The sequence below is a fragment of the Vigna radiata genome, chromosome 6 (assembly GCF_000741045.1).
Source record: "Vigna radiata var. radiata cultivar VC1973A chromosome 6, Vradiata_ver6, whole genome shotgun sequence".
Lineage (NCBI taxonomy): Eukaryota > Viridiplantae > Streptophyta > Magnoliopsida > Fabales > Fabaceae > Vigna > Vigna radiata.
Genome location: NC_028356.1, coordinates 20563749 through 20580205, shown reverse-complemented (window position 1 = coordinate 20580205; position 16457 = coordinate 20563749). Strand labels below are relative to the sequence as shown.

At 34.5% G+C, this 16457-nt stretch overlaps 2 protein-coding genes across 2 annotated transcripts; one reads left to right on the top strand and one right to left on the bottom strand.

Moving 5' to 3' along the window:
- The first annotated feature begins 437 nt into the window (after nt 1-437).
- LOC106763009 (CBS domain-containing protein CBSX5) lies at nt 438-3111 on the top strand. Its single transcript, XM_014647160.2, has 2 exons — nt 438-886; nt 1932-3111. The coding sequence occupies exons 1-2, from the start codon at nt 558-560 to the stop codon at nt 2779-2781; spliced, it is 1179 nt and encodes a 392-aa protein (XP_014502646.1). The 5' UTR covers nt 438-557; the 3' UTR covers nt 2782-3111.
- A 1315-nt stretch (nt 3112-4426) lies between these two features.
- LOC106764901 (PH, RCC1 and FYVE domains-containing protein 1) lies at nt 4427-11996 on the bottom strand. The gene is made up of 6 exons (XM_014649338.2): nt 10720-11996; nt 10118-10327; nt 6139-6249; nt 5344-5703; nt 5130-5237; nt 4427-4958 (listed from the first exon to the last, which is right to left on the bottom strand). Exons 1-6 carry the CDS (start codon nt 11059-11061, stop codon nt 4629-4631), a joined length of 1461 nt encoding a protein of 486 aa, XP_014504824.1. The 5' UTR covers nt 11062-11996; the 3' UTR covers nt 4427-4628.
- Between the last annotated feature and the right edge of the window lie 4461 nt (nt 11997-16457).

Below are 16457 nucleotides of genomic sequence, written 5' to 3'. Positions count from 1 at the left end.
AAAAAAAATCTTCTTTCTCTTATTTTTTTTATATGTTCATTAGTATACATTTTTTATTTTTCCTTTTTAATTAATTATTGTAATTTTTAATTAAATTTATTATGACAACATTATTAAAATGACATGTGATATTTATTAATCACATAATTTATTCATCAAGAAATTGATTTTGGTTTGCCGCTCTAATTCGAGAAAAAATGGTTATATTAAGTAAATTAAAAAAATATTGAAAAGAATAGTAAAATGTATTAAACCTTTATTTTTAAATTTTAGCTTTCAAAAAGTATTTATAGTTTAAGTTTTAAAGTATGCAAGTATTAAGTTTTTTTTTTTTTTGAAAAAAAAGATGTTAAGAGTTATTGTATGAAAATTTATGATATTTATTTTAACTAAGATGTTATAAAAATCAGATTTTGCATCTCAAAATATAGTCCTCGCTCTTATAAATACACCCCTTCTTGCTAGTTTTTTTCGCATACCCACCCTCCACCACCACCATCACCCACAGATTCTTCACGCGCCACCGCATTCATTTCCCCCGGAGATCCATCCTTTGCATGGCAGTGAGCTTTCTGGCGCGCGATGTATCGGACCTCTGCCTTGGGAAGCCGCCGCTGAGGTCGCTGTCCACCGCCGCCACCGTCGCCGAAGCCTTGGCTGTGCTGAAAAACTCAGACGAGAGTTTCATCAGCGTGTGGCTCTGCTGTGAGCACGAGAAGGAGAAGGAACAGTGCAGATGTGTAGGAAAAGTATGCATGGTTGATGTTATCTGCTACCTTTGCAAAGAGGACAATCTCTTGTCTCCTTCTTCTGCCCTTAACCAACCCATTTCTGTGATTCTCCCTAAGGATTGCTCTCTCGTTGTTCATCTCCAGCCTTCTTCTAGGTGCTCCCCTTTTTTTCTTTGCATTTTCAACAAACATTCAACATAAACATGGGCACACTTTGTTACTATTATTCCTTCAATCAATTTTATTAATGCAATATTTTTGAAGTAAACTTCTCTAAAACTCAGAAGAATTTTTATGATACTTTGCTAATTTTTTTTTTTCTTGTCTTTCTTAATGTTTACAAGGATCTCTCTTCCAGCTAAAGTTTGTTACACAATTGGGGGTGATATAATCTGTAAGGGGATGTTTATGCAGTATATTTCGAACAATGGAAGGATTTGGTGTTAGGGTTGAGAAAAAGGGGTTTTGAACAATCTACAAATCTTCAAGATTACCAGTGGGATTTACTACATATTTTTTAGGTTTAAATTATTTGTAGTTTCACCTTTTTTACTTTGATATTGTGGGAAATGTACTTAAAAATTGACTGATGTTGTCACAATTATGATTCTGAACGAACACCCCAATATGTTATTGTAAAATTTGCAGTATTAAGCTGAGTTTTGAAATCATAATTTTTTTTATAAAATAGGGGTTTGAAAGAATAAATGGTGTGATTGTGATATTTGATTGTGTGATGTTTCTTGGTATAATGAAGATTGGATGTAAGTTTTGTTGTATAAGGGAAAATAATATTTGAGGAATAAAATGTGAGGATGATTCCTTAGACGTGTTGTATTAAGTATTAAGTAAGTCAAGGTCCTGGATGATTTGAACATTTGATCTTAATCTGATTCGGATACCTGTTGTTTAAAAAAATCTAGACTTGGAATCTGAACGAATCTCGAGATATTGGTAGAGGTGAGAAGAAAACTTGAGAACGAATCAATAAAACAGGGTTGAGTGATTCTTTTTATTTTTATTTTTATTTTTAACTGCAGTTTAATTTATTTAATTGTAACCTGTCTTGAATATGTTGAATCTGCATTTTTTTTTGGGGGGGTGGAGTTAAATTTTGTTTTTCTGGTGTTTTAGTATGTAGTGCAGATGAAGAGCTTGGTGAAATAACCCTTCTTGATCTTTGTTGTTTTGATATTTCAGCTTGTTGGAAGCTATTGATCTTATACTCCAAGGGGCACAGAATCTTGTGGTGCCAATATTGCCAACAAAGAGGAGTGGAGTTTCAAGAAGGAAACAGCATCTGAAGGCATCATCAACTATCAACAGCCACAACGGTTGTGAGTTCTGCTGGTTGACTCAAGAGGATGTGATTCGGTTCCTTCTTGGTTCCATTGGGGTCTTCACTCCACTTCCTGCACTGTCTCTTGACTCTCTTGGGATCATCAGCTCTGATGTGCTTGCCATTGACTACTTCTCCCCTGCATCTTCAGCAGTGGGAGCAATCTCAAAGTCCCTCACCCAGCAAACTTCTGTTGCCATTCTTGACAATGATGGAACTTTCATTGGGGAGATATCACCCTTCACCCTTGCTTCTTGTGATGAGACGGTTGTGGCAGCCATTGCCACCTTGTCTGCAGGGGACTTGATGGCCTACATTGATTGTGGGGGCCCTCCTGAGGATCTTGTGAGAGTGGTGAAGGCTAGGTTGAAGGAGAAGAGTTTGGAGAAAATGCTGCAGGAGTTCACAATTTTGTCATCTTGTGATAGTTTACACTCTGCATTTTCCTCTTCCTCTGATGAGGAGTCACCAACACGAACAATGACTAGGTCTGGCAGGTACTCAAAGTCATCTAGCTATTCAGCCAGGATGGTGAGGAAAGCAGAGGCTATAGTTTGTCATCCCAAGAGCTCGCTTATTGCTGTGATGATCCAGGCCATTGCTCATAGAGTGAACTACTTGTGGGTTATTGAGGATGATTGTAGCTTAGTTGGCATTGTTACTTTTTCTAACATGTTGAAGGTGTTCAGAGAACATTTAGAGACTATGTAGACCGTTAGGAATACTATGGTGAGGTTTTGGCTTTGGATGCTGGTGAGAAGCATGAACCAAGGTCAATGAGCATGGCCCTTCTGTTGTTATGAGTATTGCAATGTGGCCCGGGAGGTTTGGTTTTTGTTGTACTTTTTTTCAGTGTGCTTCCCCTTCAAATAAAACTCCCTTCAACGCAATTCTTTGTAGAGGACCAGTTTTTCCTGCCTTAGTTTGCCTGAGGGTACTTCAAATGTCCCCTTCTCCAACGAAACATTTTCTTTTGCAATGAAGATTTGTGTATCAGTTTACCATAGATGTTTTATAAATTTGAAAGCCCTTCTTTGCTTTCATCAGTTTATTATTAGGTAACTACAGCTTCTCTTAACGATGAATGTTTTCTGAAAATGCATATTTATCTGTACATTTTAAGGTTCCTTCTGTCACTAGAGATAAATGACACCCACAATTTCTTTTAAGGAAGCACACTCTGCAAAGTGAGGAAACCACCTTCAAGTCAAATAATTCTAAACTTGAATCATTTTGGAATTGACTGAAACCATTGAAGAACCAAGTTTATATGATATGACAGATTATGAAAGTCTCTGTGCTCAAATTCACTTGCTGTGCTCTATTCACTTGTTGACCATTTTAGATATGGACAGTTGGACATCATGGGAATATCAGTGAAGTACTTGATTAAAGTGTATGGCTAGGGGAGATTTGAAATCATAATCTGGTTGTTCACTTTAGTTTCAGAAAATGCAAGATGGGCAGAGATATTTATTTTTACTATAATACTTTTGAAGAGTGTTCTATGTCGGACACGTGTCCGACACACCCCTTGCTCATGTATGTATATATCTAGTATGGGATCTTATCTTTTTTGTTTTTATCAGCTCTGACATAGTGGGGTTATAATACAGCATAACATTTTCTAGAATAGAAGACAAATGATGCCGGTTATTTTTAGCATTCAAGTTCTTTTGGACTTTACAATACTTTTCTAAACCCAGGCGTGAGTATTGTAAAAGTAACTAATTTGTTAAAGTACATGATAATATATTTTTAAAAGATTAAGTAGAAAAATATTCTAATTAAATACAATAAAAATTTCAATTATAATTTTCATTCACACAGGTTTATGCCTGACTGGATTGACTTCTTCTCTAATAAATCTGAATTTTTAACAACTTCCTGAAAATTTTTAAAAGCATTTTATATTATATAATCTAACCCAAGTATGAGCATCTACAATCTTTTTTTATAACAATTTCTGTATGTTAAAAAATTTTAAATTTTAATCTCTATATTTATCGATCCATATATTTTTAATCTATCTTACAAAAATTACCTATGCACCGTGTAAAATTTATCTACTTTTTCTTTTATTAAAATAATGGTTTGGAATGCAAATTAAACTAAACACAAAGGACTTAAAAAAAGCATAAACTGTAAAAATGATAAAAAAAAAAACCAAATTAATTATATTATAACTTGGGCCATAACATGGCTAAACCTCACCAAGTAATATTTGTCTTAGTACAAATAGTCAAGTAGTATAAATGCAACAATGAATCTAAAAGTTTGTCCATTTGAAGAACTACTAGCACAATTATTTCATTAATAATATGAAAGCCAGCAAAAAAGAAAATGAGATCCAGAATTGTCTAGCAAAACAAATTCACGCCCTTTTGGGGTTATGAAAAATGATTACAATGTTGTGTCATTTATTATTATTATTTTAAAAAACTATAACATAATACAACATAGAACAGTATAACAGTAGTGATGAACATGACACTAGAGAAGTCAGGTATCTGATGTATCAGAACCACACATAAAAAGAGGTGATTTCATTAGGAACCTCACATGCTTTCTACATCTTCAGATGTGTCTCTATTGAAAATTTGAGTTGGCTCAAGGCAGCTTCTTAGTGTGTCGTGACCAAGTTGTGCTCTTTCATTATCTCCAAAGCCAAATATCTTTCCCCTGCTAGTGATCACAACAGTGTGGTACAAGCCAGTGCTAATTTGAGAAACATGGTGAGATTTCAAGGTATCTAAGATCCGAGGTTTCAATACTTTATCTAATACCCTTCTATCCAGGAATCCGAGGCTGCCAAATCCCATGGAGCCAAAGCCATAGACTGAACCAGAATCAACTAGCACAAATGTTTTCCTCTTCCTTGCACAGACCTACAAGTAACAAATAAACATAAGCCCTTTTACACTATGGATATCATAGGACTATGCATGCAGTGTCAAGTCTCATCACAACTAAGACTTGATCCAGAAAGACAAATTGCAAATGTTGTAAACCATTGATCTCAACAAAGATTGACCCAGAATATGGAAATATAATAATACCTGAACAGCCAGTTGATTCTTAAGACTAGTCAACATCTCTGGAGTTGTCTTCTCAATCTCATCGCCATGGCCTAAAGCACCACAGTATCCCTTGCCCCATGTATATACCTGGCCAATTAATAAAAAAATCTTAGTAATTTTCACAAGTTCTTAAATAATGAAAACCAAGAATAACAGATAAAACTGGAAATATATCTTGACCATTGGAACTCACAAATCCATTTGAGTCAAGGGCCACTGCATGCTCGTCCCCAGCAGATACACGGACAATATGAATACCTTTCCGTCTGAATTTCTGTACAGCACGTGGCTGAAACTCATTGTGTTGCTCACCATGGCCAAGACAGAAATTTGCACCTGACCCAAAGGAGTATAATGTTCCATTTTCTGTTACGGATAAGATATAGCTTGGTCCTGCAGCAATCTGAACAACAGATCCAAGTACTTCAATCATTTTGGGGGTTGGCCTGTCCTGGGTGTCACCATGACCAAGCTGGCCATGTGTGTTGGTTCCACATGTATAAACATGACCTTGTTTGGTGAGAAAGACCGTGAAGTTAAGCCCCGCCGCAACCTGAGACATTCAGGCACTTTCAATATCTTTTAAGGGGGGTCTTACAAAAATAAACATCATGGAACAATAATAAAATTGAGACTTAGACATCCAATGAATGGCTAGAAAACAGCACATCAGAGAAAACTGGTGGAACATCTGTGCCTACCAGCATGGACAGTTGTCGGGTCTCGATAGGATTTACAGATATATGACAAAACACTCTTGAGAAAGAAATAAGAACTAGAATAAACTAACTTGGATTGAAACTAAAATTACAAAATACTTTACTGTAGATTTCATAGAAAAACTGGATTGCACGTCTTGAAATAACTTTCAACTCAGCCAACAACTAGTTAATCCATGAGATTGGTAATAAAAAATAGTATACCGACCATTATTTTCAACTTAGCCAAAAATTATCATCTCCAAATAATACGATGATGATTTGCATACCTGTTTGCAAGGAATACCCTTAAGGGATTCAACAAGTCGTGGCCTGAAGATTGGTCGGCTAGTATCTCTGTGCCCACAGCAAGAAGATGAATTATCTCCGCATGTGAATACCTGCATCAGTCAAAGTTGAAATTGCTTGTTTATGATAGAAGCAATTAATCATTTTACAATATCATACCATCAGTTTTAATCCAGGAAAAGAAAGGAGCCATGGATCTGAATTATCAATAGGGAGCATGCAGACAAATTCTGTAGACCTAGCATTATATTTAGAGCTGTTAAGAATTATAAGAAATTTGTAGCTAAGTTATACTATTTAAGGAGCATCTATACACACACTAATGAGTGCAAGTATCGCATACATCATTTCCTAATATTTGGATTATCTATCCGGAAACTTAAGACCCAGTGAAGAAAACATCATAATTGACGGATATATACAAAATTTTACTATGATGTAGCTCTGATTAAGAGATATTAGAAATAGTTAAACTACCTGTTATTACCTATACACACACACACACCAACTACAGAAAGGTGATTTTATAATACATCAATTTATTTGTTTTGTTCTAGAGATGAATACTGCTACTAATCCAGCAACAAAACAAGAGGATAAAATTAGTCCTCTATGTTTTTTTTTTTTTAAAGTAATAAAGGTTCCTAGTAGTGGAAATTTTGAAATTAACTACTAGACTTAGTTTAAGAAGTTGGACAATGAAGTGTCATTGAAAATTGAGAAGTCAAAGAAAAAATATGTCTCTTTGCCTCCCATCTCTAATGAAGACAAAGTCATAGACAAAGGCTATAATCCAAAAACGTAATATCCTTTGGAAGCTACTTTCTATGTGCAAAGCACAGATACTCTTGATTGTGAAATTGTAAGGATGATTTACTCTTCAAAACTACTATTTCATCAAGCAAGGAATCCTTGTTTAGAATAGCATTTTATGATGCTTCCATAAATCTAATCTTAGTGGGTATGTATCTCCAGGTTATAATAAAGTTGAGAACTACCTTTCTTTCAAAGGAAAGAAACCTTGTGGAGAATCTTCTTTCAGCCAATAAAAAAACAATGGAGTCAAAGGGGCGTGATCATTTGTAGCTATGGGCAGAGTGATTTTCAAAGAAGGCTTCTGATCAATTTCATGGTTATAGTGGACTAAGTTTTTAAGGGCATTAAATCGCTCTACTTAGATCAAAGACAGAATTAATTGGAAAACACGAGAAATGTAATTATGGAGATTGGACCAACAAATGTGCCGCAATTTGTTACTAACAAACAATGCAGTTGTTTCCTTCCATCTATGGAACTCCTTGTGTTGTATTGAGAAATTAGTGTTTCATACCAACAATGTCCTTGGATCATGCAAATTGAACATATGACTTATAATACAAACTTCATCATGAGGACACTCTAGGAGATTACCAATGGCCAACAACTTCAACTCCTTGAACTTGCTATCTGTTGCTCCTACAAAATTTGCTTCAACCATAATAATACTTAAGAGGTTTAGAAGCTTGAAAAAGGATTCCAGAAGATGGTTGTTAATGATGAATGGTCCTATAAAGAAGATGTTGTTGAGAAGGCAAAATTTTGGGAAGAAACTTTGCTGGATGAAATCTGGTGGGCCAAGGTTGATTACATACATACTTTTACCGCTCCCATTAAATGTTGGATTAAATGATTGAAACAATGAGAAAGTCTATATACTGACATGAAAGAAAGACAAAAGTTGAAGAATTTTCACTTTTATAAGGTAGTGCACTCAATATTAATTGATCATTGGACTATGAGTAGCACACCTCTTCGTTGTTGGAAACATTTTTGAGATGTTTCATTGTTGATCAGCCAAGTCGTGGGCCTGTTGTATTCCATGGGCTAAGTATTGGTACAATACTATATATTCTATGCCTCCACAAATTCCACTTTGTTTGAGATTGTGTATGGGTGCTCACTTCCAGTTCTTTCCTCCTATTTACCCAGAGACACAAAAATCAAAGCAGTGCAGTGTGATTTATTGGAAATGGGTGAATGTTTGTGCCAATTGGAACACAATTTAACGCAGACATAGACTGGCATGAGCTTGGAAGATTCAACTGAAAGGATGTCCAGTTTGGTATGGGTGATTTTGGTTTTTCTTAAATTTCGTCCTCATTCTCAGCGATTTGTTGAAGCCCACATTAGTGCAAAACTAGCACCTCGGTACTATGGTCCATTTCAGGTTGTTGAGCTCATTGGAGCAGTACCCTACAAGCTTCAACTACCAACTCTTCTTGCATCCACCCAGTGTTTGACATTTCTTTACTAAAGTGAGCTGCTGTAAATTACCATGTTTAGCAAAAAGCTGCCAAATAACCTTGAGAGTGCTATAGCTAGTGCATGGAAACCTCTCCACGTCTTGGCTTCCAGAGTTTCCAACCAAGGGACAGATTCTGTCTCAAATACCTGTCCTGTGTTGGGATAAACCAATTGAAGGACACTTTTACTGTGCAAAGTCAATTTCCCAACTCAGACATGAGGACAAGTCTTCTGCTCAAGAAGGGAGTATTGATAGGCACTCGAACAATAGAGAGCCAAAGCTGAATAGGTCCAAAATGTGGAAAGTGTATGTGAGGAGGAATTGAAATCTGTTGGAGGACAAAAATATCTTTTTGAGTGAAATGTTGAGCTCTTAGGGTAGTGAAGGTTTCTCAACTGCATTTTTACGTCAGTATCATCAATAATACATATTATTCATCCATTACTATTGTGTGATTTTCCTTTCTGATTTGCATCGAGGCATTTAATGATTACTGCAAAAGGGAAGCTCGGAAGCAAGCTGGGTAAGTAATTAATCAAAATTTTCAATCACTACATCTATTAAACACAATTCATATACTGACCACAAATCTTCATGGCATTCTCTAAGCAAGTACAAGAATCTAAGATGATCTATCCCATTCCATTTGTAAAGTAGATGCCAGTACACACAAAGACCTGGAACTTCAACAAGAGTCTCCATATTTCTATTCTATCCAGTCTTACTCTCACTTCACCTACACATTCTTTAATCTTTGGAAAACAAACAATATATTAATGGAAGACAGATGGAATAAAGAATATAGTTTTGAATCCATCGTAACGGTTCGCCCATTCTTGACTTTAATAATTCTACTAACTAACTCTATCCTAATTCCAAGAAACAAATCCTCTGTCATTTTTCCTACGATGCTTCTTTACTCTGAATCTCAAGCACTCATTTTCACTTTAGCTAACAGACATGAGAAGAGAAATAATTCTCGGTTCCAAAGTTGGACTTATGCTAGCTGGTGTGTACCTAAAAACAAGACGGTAAAATTAGCATCTTCCTTTAGAAAAAATTACATAAAAGCTCTCCTCATGAAACTGTGATCCAAAAGTCAAACCAGGACATTTAATGCAGAGTATCTTGTACGATAGCCTGCTAGCTCAAAATAATATGAACAAGGTCATGAATACAAGCATTGGAATGATAAAGAGTCAAACAAAAGAAAACTTATGATGTCCCCATTCCCATCTTCCAGCAAGACTCTTCAATTGGAGGTGAAAAACACATTTCTAAGACAAGTTGTTTCTTTCACCAGAAATATTCTAAAACTTACACTTGTAAGTGCAATCCCCACGATGGTTTTAATTATATCACTAATATGTTCCCATACGCAAAAGCCTTTCGAGCTTGATGCATGGATAGAGAAGTCTATATAAACCTTAGGTAGAGAGTAAGTGGATGGTGGGTATCAAGATCCTAAACACTCAATTCGTTCAGAGGTTATACGAACATTTATCACATAAGCTTAAAATGTTTGTGCAAGCCTAATAAACGTATATAATATATGAAGCTCTCAAGGCTGTTGCATTAGTCAACATGAGAGCAATGGAAGGATATAATTTGTTACAGACCAATGACTTGCTCATGAGTCATATAGCTAACTTAATTAAGTTTAAGCAACCACTAACCTCTCCAGATTGCAAGACAAAAGCTGCATGATTAAAAGAGGCTGAAACGTGAGCCACACGTGCCAAAGGTGGGAAATCAATCCGGGTAAATGCTACACACTGTGTTGTTTCAGGACCTTGACCAAGTACTCCGCATAAACCAGAACCACAGGAATAGACAGAAGAATTGCTGATCAACAAGGTGTGATACTTTCCCGTTGTTATTTGCATCTGCCAATAAAATGTTTTCCATCATTATTTACAACTCATCCAGTTTTCCTTCAAGGACAGTTCAAAAGCATTATAATGTCTATCGATGATATGAGATGTATTTTCATAACATTTAAAGCTTTTTCTGTGTTAATTGTTTACAAATGCTTTATTACATTTTATTATAACAGTGACATTGAAAGAAAAGGGGGTTGAGGAGCAAACCATGCAGTGTTAACACATGCACTTCAAAAGCAAAAAGAAAATTTCTCCACACTTGAGAAACACATTTCTAATTTTATCAAAAGAAAAATGGAATACATAAGTCACCTCATAATTCATGCAGGAAAAACTTTTTTTTCTTTTTTACCAAAAGCAGACAAAAGTAATTATTTGATATAATGAAATAGTACATTGCCTGATGATGTCTCGACCATCTGAGAGGATTGTTCCACGGACTGCAAGAACCTCAAAACTCGCTTCCAATTTCCTCCACATCTATCATACAACTCCCTCTGAGAAATCAAACCCATCCTAGCATAGGTAACATGGGAAGCACACAATTGAAATGCAGCAAAGTCAATCAAGGACTTAAACTTGAAAAAAGGGTACAGGCCATGGCTACCACCAAAAGTTTTGGAAGTCAATTCTAAGCAAACAAGGTCCATTGCACTGAGCCTACCCGAGCACAGAATTTCTAAAACCAAATGTGATGGTAATTCCTCAATGGAAAAATGTCTACAACGGTCTCCCATTCTCAAAATTCGCTCTTTCTCTTTCTTACTCCTCACCAAAGATAACTAGATGTGATTCAAAGAACCGGCAGAAAGATTCGCAGTGACAACAACCAGCAACTCCCCTCTGGATCACACATCAAATTTTGAGACGAAATCTCAGGCAATTGAAGCAGCATATGAAGAACACGTCAGAGCGGAGAAAAACATGGGAAATTGAGAAAGAGAAAAGAGGTCTAGAGGATGGATAATTAGAAGGTGATGATTGAAACAACGGTTGGAAATAAAACATCAGAAGAGAACTAGTCACACCCCCCACAAAAATCACCGTGCAAAATCGAAGATCAAAATGGACCTTCTTGACATGCAAAGTCACATCCAACACAGAAAAAAGAAAACACCCACACACACGTACACACAAAAACTACAATTGTGAAGAAATACGAACGAACTTCTGCAACCAACCAAACACCAATTAGATCAAATTTAAATCAGCAAACACTGATCTAACGGACGTAGCACGTAAACGGTGAAAACAAACTGAGAAAGAAAAAGGTGGGTGTTTGAGATCAGAAGGGAAGAAGGTGGATTGAAGCTAATAGGAAAAGAAAGCAAGTGGTGAAGAAGGCGTGCCCAGAAGAGAAAAAAAGGCGAAAGGAAGTAACTTTTTGAGAAATATAGAAAAAGGAGCGTGCTTGGGAGGGAATAAGTGAAGAGGGGAATGGAGGGTAGTGATTGATTGGTTTGGTGAAAAGGAGAAAAAGGTTAGTTAGGGTTTTGCATATGGGGATTATTTTCACTGCTATTTATTTCCTAGATGCTGAGCCTAGGTAGCTTAGGCTTTCAGTGTGTTGAATGAATGTTTGGTTTTGTGAGTGTGTGGGAAACATTGGAGAGAGAAAAAGAAATTGAGGAATTTCATGGCAGTGCTTCTCTTCTTTTCATTTTTGTTGTGAAAGCATGAAAACGAAAAGTGGGGAAAAAAACAGGTGTTGTTTTGGTGGTACCTGCTGCTTAGATTCCATCTATGTTTTGTCGTCCAGGTTCATTACGCGTGGCAGCTTTTTACAGTGACACGTCAGCAACTGTGTGTTTCTCAAGTAGGGTTAGAATAATACTACCAACCCATACTGGTTTTAAGTAATTTACAAGCTTTGATGGAAAGAAAAAATCACTTTATTTTTTAAATTCATACCATTTACTGTGGTTATAAAGATGAAAACATAACAAAAGTGTAATAAAAAGAGAAACATATTTCATTGAAAAACGATGAAGTGAATACATTAAAAAGATGGTCTACACTGTTTTTGTAGTGCCTACTTTCTGGTGTGCAATAAAGTAAAAGGATGATGGTGCATTCCATGTAAGATACCAAACTATGAATTCACATGATGAAGGAGTATAAAATAGAAATTTTATATTTAACTTAAAAATTATATTAGTTAGAATACTTCGTTTTTAAGTTTCTTAATATTTACTGTGTTTCATTTTGGATAATATTGTCAAAAGACATCACTTCGGTTCACTATGAAGAATATTGATATAATGAACCAAACCAGAGTTAATTAATCCATAATTAAAGTGAGATCAAAATATCTAAAAGTTACTTAAAATAGGTCTGAGCTGGTTTATTTAAGTAAAAACTCATAACAATAATATAAAATAACATTCTTTACATGGTATAACTTAGAACAGTTAAAATGGATCACAATCCATCGCCAATCCGACTCACCACGAGTTTGGGCGGAGTTGGGTTTGAAAAAATTGTATTTCTTTATGCGGATTAGATTTCAACCCGACTCATGCGGGTTGGACCCGTGGTAGATCGGGTTAACCCACCAACCCACCTACCTAATTTTATGTTATTAAAATTTAATTTTAATTTTATAAAAAAAATTATTATTATTATTTTTGTTTGAAATAATTATTTAAGTTCCCTATTTTCAAAATTAATTAATCACGGGAGTGAAATTTAGAAATAAAATTTATTTAGATTTAAATTATAGAAAGTTTATAATTTTTTTTTATTTAAAAAATTGTACTTAAGTGAGCCAGTGAATCAACCTATTTATCCATCAACCCGTGGTAAATCGAGCTAGGTTCGAATTTTTTTAACTTGTTAATAAATAAGCCAGATTGGATTGACTCACTAAGTGACCAACCGATAATAGACCGAGCTGGGTCAGGTTACCCATTTTAATAACTCTAGTATAACTGTAAACATGCGAATGCTACTATTTTCATAGTTGAGAAATTGCTTTAGAAGCACCCATCTCACATCTAGATTAAGAAAAAAAGAGTTATCTCCACTAGAGGATATGAGAATATCTCGAATCAAACGGAAGATAAAGAAAAGTCTTACAGGGACATTTCAATCCTTTATAATAACAAAATTAAATGTATTTTTTTTTCAAAAAAAAAACATCTAATATAAGGTAATTTTACTCACTTTCTATAAAATATGATTATATTACACTATGTATGCAATAGTTTATATATATATATATATATATATATATATATATATATATATATATATATATATATATTTCTTACTTAAGTAAAAATCCTCTTAGTTGAATGAAAACTTAATTACTTAAGTAAATTTAATCATTTGAGCAAGAAAACAACACGGAAGAGGTTTTCTCTCTTCTAAGTTTGAGAAAAAATGTATTAGAAACAAAAAAATTAACAACTTAAACATGCCAGAAACAATTAATTGTATGCATATACCAATTATAATTCATTAGAATTAGGTTACTCAAGAACTTAAAAGATTTAATTTAACTTTCGTTTCAACTCATTAAAACATTCAGTTTCAACATAATTAAGATTCGTTTAAAATCATCTTAATTAAAATAAATTTTTTACCACCCCTTACATAAACTCTTTTACTCCTTAGAAAAAGATAAGAAACTTTTAAAAAAAAAAAAAACTAAACAAGTCTTACTTGCTTCCAAAGATTTTGATTTACAAATAAAACCTACAGTGTGATCTAGACTAGCATAATTTAATTTATTATACTCAAATCTCTCATTCATATAGAAAACTTATACATGTAATTCACGGAAAAAGAAATAAAACTTCCTATTTGAGAAAAACAAAAACTCATTTTAAAAAATTCTAATTAGTTCTTATTTTCCCAAATTATGCTATTTTCTAAATTGTGACTTATAATCAAACATAAACGAAAAAAAATTAAAGAAAAATTCAAAAAAGAAATTTAAGTAGATAATAATATTATATAAATGAAAGTAAATAATTAAATTATATATATATTACATATTTTAAAATTTTAATCTATAATATTTTTAAAATTATTTCTACAAAGCATATATAAAAATAGGTGTCCCGAAACAATTGTTTTGAGTGCTAAAACTTTGACTATTATGTTGAGTACTTTATTATTCTAAACAATTATAATCTTTAACTTTTTTTTTCTTCTTTATCACATTGTAAATTAGTATAAAAACGTTATTCAACGTCACTCCTTAGACGTCAGTTAAGGGTAAGAGCAATGTATATTGATGACCGGTGATATTTTTCTAATAAGTTGGCCATATAGGCGTTCGTTAGATGGTTCCCCGACGTCTATAATATTTTAGAAATCGGGGACATCCCATCTGACGTCTATATGTCTGACAGTTAGGTGAAAAGTTATTTCTTTCAAAAATATAGACGTCGGCTCGGAGGGGCACCAACGTCTATATGGCGGAAATTAATCATTGTTCACCTACTTGTCAAACTATAGATGTCGGTGAACCTGCTACCTGACACCTATATGTCTGCCGATTAAGTGAATAGTCAATCTTTTCCGCCTCTTAGACGTCGGATCCCCCCGAAATGACATCTATAATCTGACCAAGTGGTGAAAAAGTCATTCGGTTCCGCCAATTAGACGTCTCATCCCGCCAAGCCGACGTCTATATATAACAAAAATATTAATTTTTAAATACAATGAACGTCATATTAGTGACGCGCCCGACGTATAATCAATTATAGACGTCGGCTTTGTGTCCAACTGACGTCTAATTTCTTATTAAATAATTATGCGAACCAGCAGTTTGCGATCAACAGTTTCATCGTCTTTGCCTTTTCTCTTCGTTGCACTGCATTTTCAAGTGCGCTTGATCTCTTTTTAACCATTTAAAGTTGTTTTTTATTCCGATTAAAGTAATTTTTGATGTATTATCTTTCATTTGAACCGATTAAAATGAGTTTTCGTTGTGTTTTGGTGCGGTTTTTCTTGCGTCTTTGGGGTAGCGTAGTGAACCTTCTCCCTTTGCTAGTTTCCTCGTAAGAAAAACTTGCGGTTTTTGGATCTCTCATGGCATTTCAACCGAAAGACGAACTTGGGTTGTTGCCTAAGTCCATTCCGACCGCCAACGAAAAAGAATACGACACTGTATTCTCACCGTATTTCTTTTTAGTGGCGGTCGGAATGGACATAGGCAATGACCCAGGTTCGTCTTTGGGTTGAAATGCCATGAGAAATCCAAAAGGCGCAAGTTTTTCTTACGAGGAAACTAGCAAAGGGAGAAGGTTCACTACGCTACCCCAAAGACGCAAGAAAAACCGCACCAAAACACAACGAAAACTCATTTTAAGACGTCGGTTAATGTACTGACCGACGTCTATAGTTGTCATAGACGTCGCTTAATGCAATGTTTGACGGCCTTATAGACGTCGTACGTGTCATTGACCGACATCTAAGGTGGCCTTAGACGTCGATTCGAGCAAGGTCTGATGTCTTTATAGATGTCGATCTTTGCACCAAAACCGACGTCTATATAGACGTCAAACCTGAATAAATCTGACGTTCCGTTCACATCATCCATATAGATGCCGATTCTGAAAGTGACATTAAAAGTCCAAAATAACTTATCCCTATAGCTCTTTCTGCACTAGTATATATACCAAATTTATATTATTTACTACATGCTAAGAGATGAAACTAAACTTAAGAAATATAAAAATTAATACAACTTTGTTTATAAATATTAATAGTTTAAATTACAATAAAAAATAGAATAAAATATATTTTCATTTTTATTTTAATAAACCCCTCTTAATATATAATATAAAAGTTAGAACAAAAGAAAAGGAGGAAACCCACTTTATCACCATAGATGAAAGGGTTAAATATGTTTTTAGTCCCTATATTTTGGGGCGATTTTGGTTTTAGTCCATTTTCAAACTATGGTACAATTTAGTCCTTCAACTTAAGAAAACTCTGGTTTTAGTCTTTTTTACCAATTTTTTTTAACTTTATTTGTTGTTTCAAACACGTTTCATTATAACATTTGGATTGTTTACACTGTTTGACACATTTTTGCTTCAATGTTAACTAAGAAACGTGCTTGAAAAACAATAAATAAAGTTTAAAAAAATTGGTAAAAAAGACTAAAACCAGAGTT

Excerpts from the sequence above, each read along its gene's own strand:
- LOC106763009 (XM_014647160.2), top strand. The coding sequence starts at position 558 with ATGGCAGTGAGCTTTCTGGCGCGCGATGTATCGGACCTCTGCCTTGGG. Across the intron at positions 887-1,931 it reads CATCTCCAGCCTTCTTCTAG|CTTGTTGGAAGCTATTGATC; the intron begins GTGCTCCCCTTT and ends TTGATATTTCAG.
- LOC106764901 (XM_014649338.2), bottom strand. The coding sequence starts at position 11,061 with ATGGGAGACCGTTGTAGACATTTTTCCATTGAGGAATTACCATCACAT. Across the intron at positions 5,704-6,138 it reads AGGGTATTCCTTGCAAACAG|GTTGCGGCGGGGCTTAACTT; the intron begins GTATGCAAATCA and ends TGAATGTCTCAG. Across the intron at positions 4,959-5,129 it reads AGAATCAACTGGCTGTTCAG|GTCTGTGCAAGGAAGAGGAA; the intron begins GTATTATTATAT and ends TGTTACTTGTAG.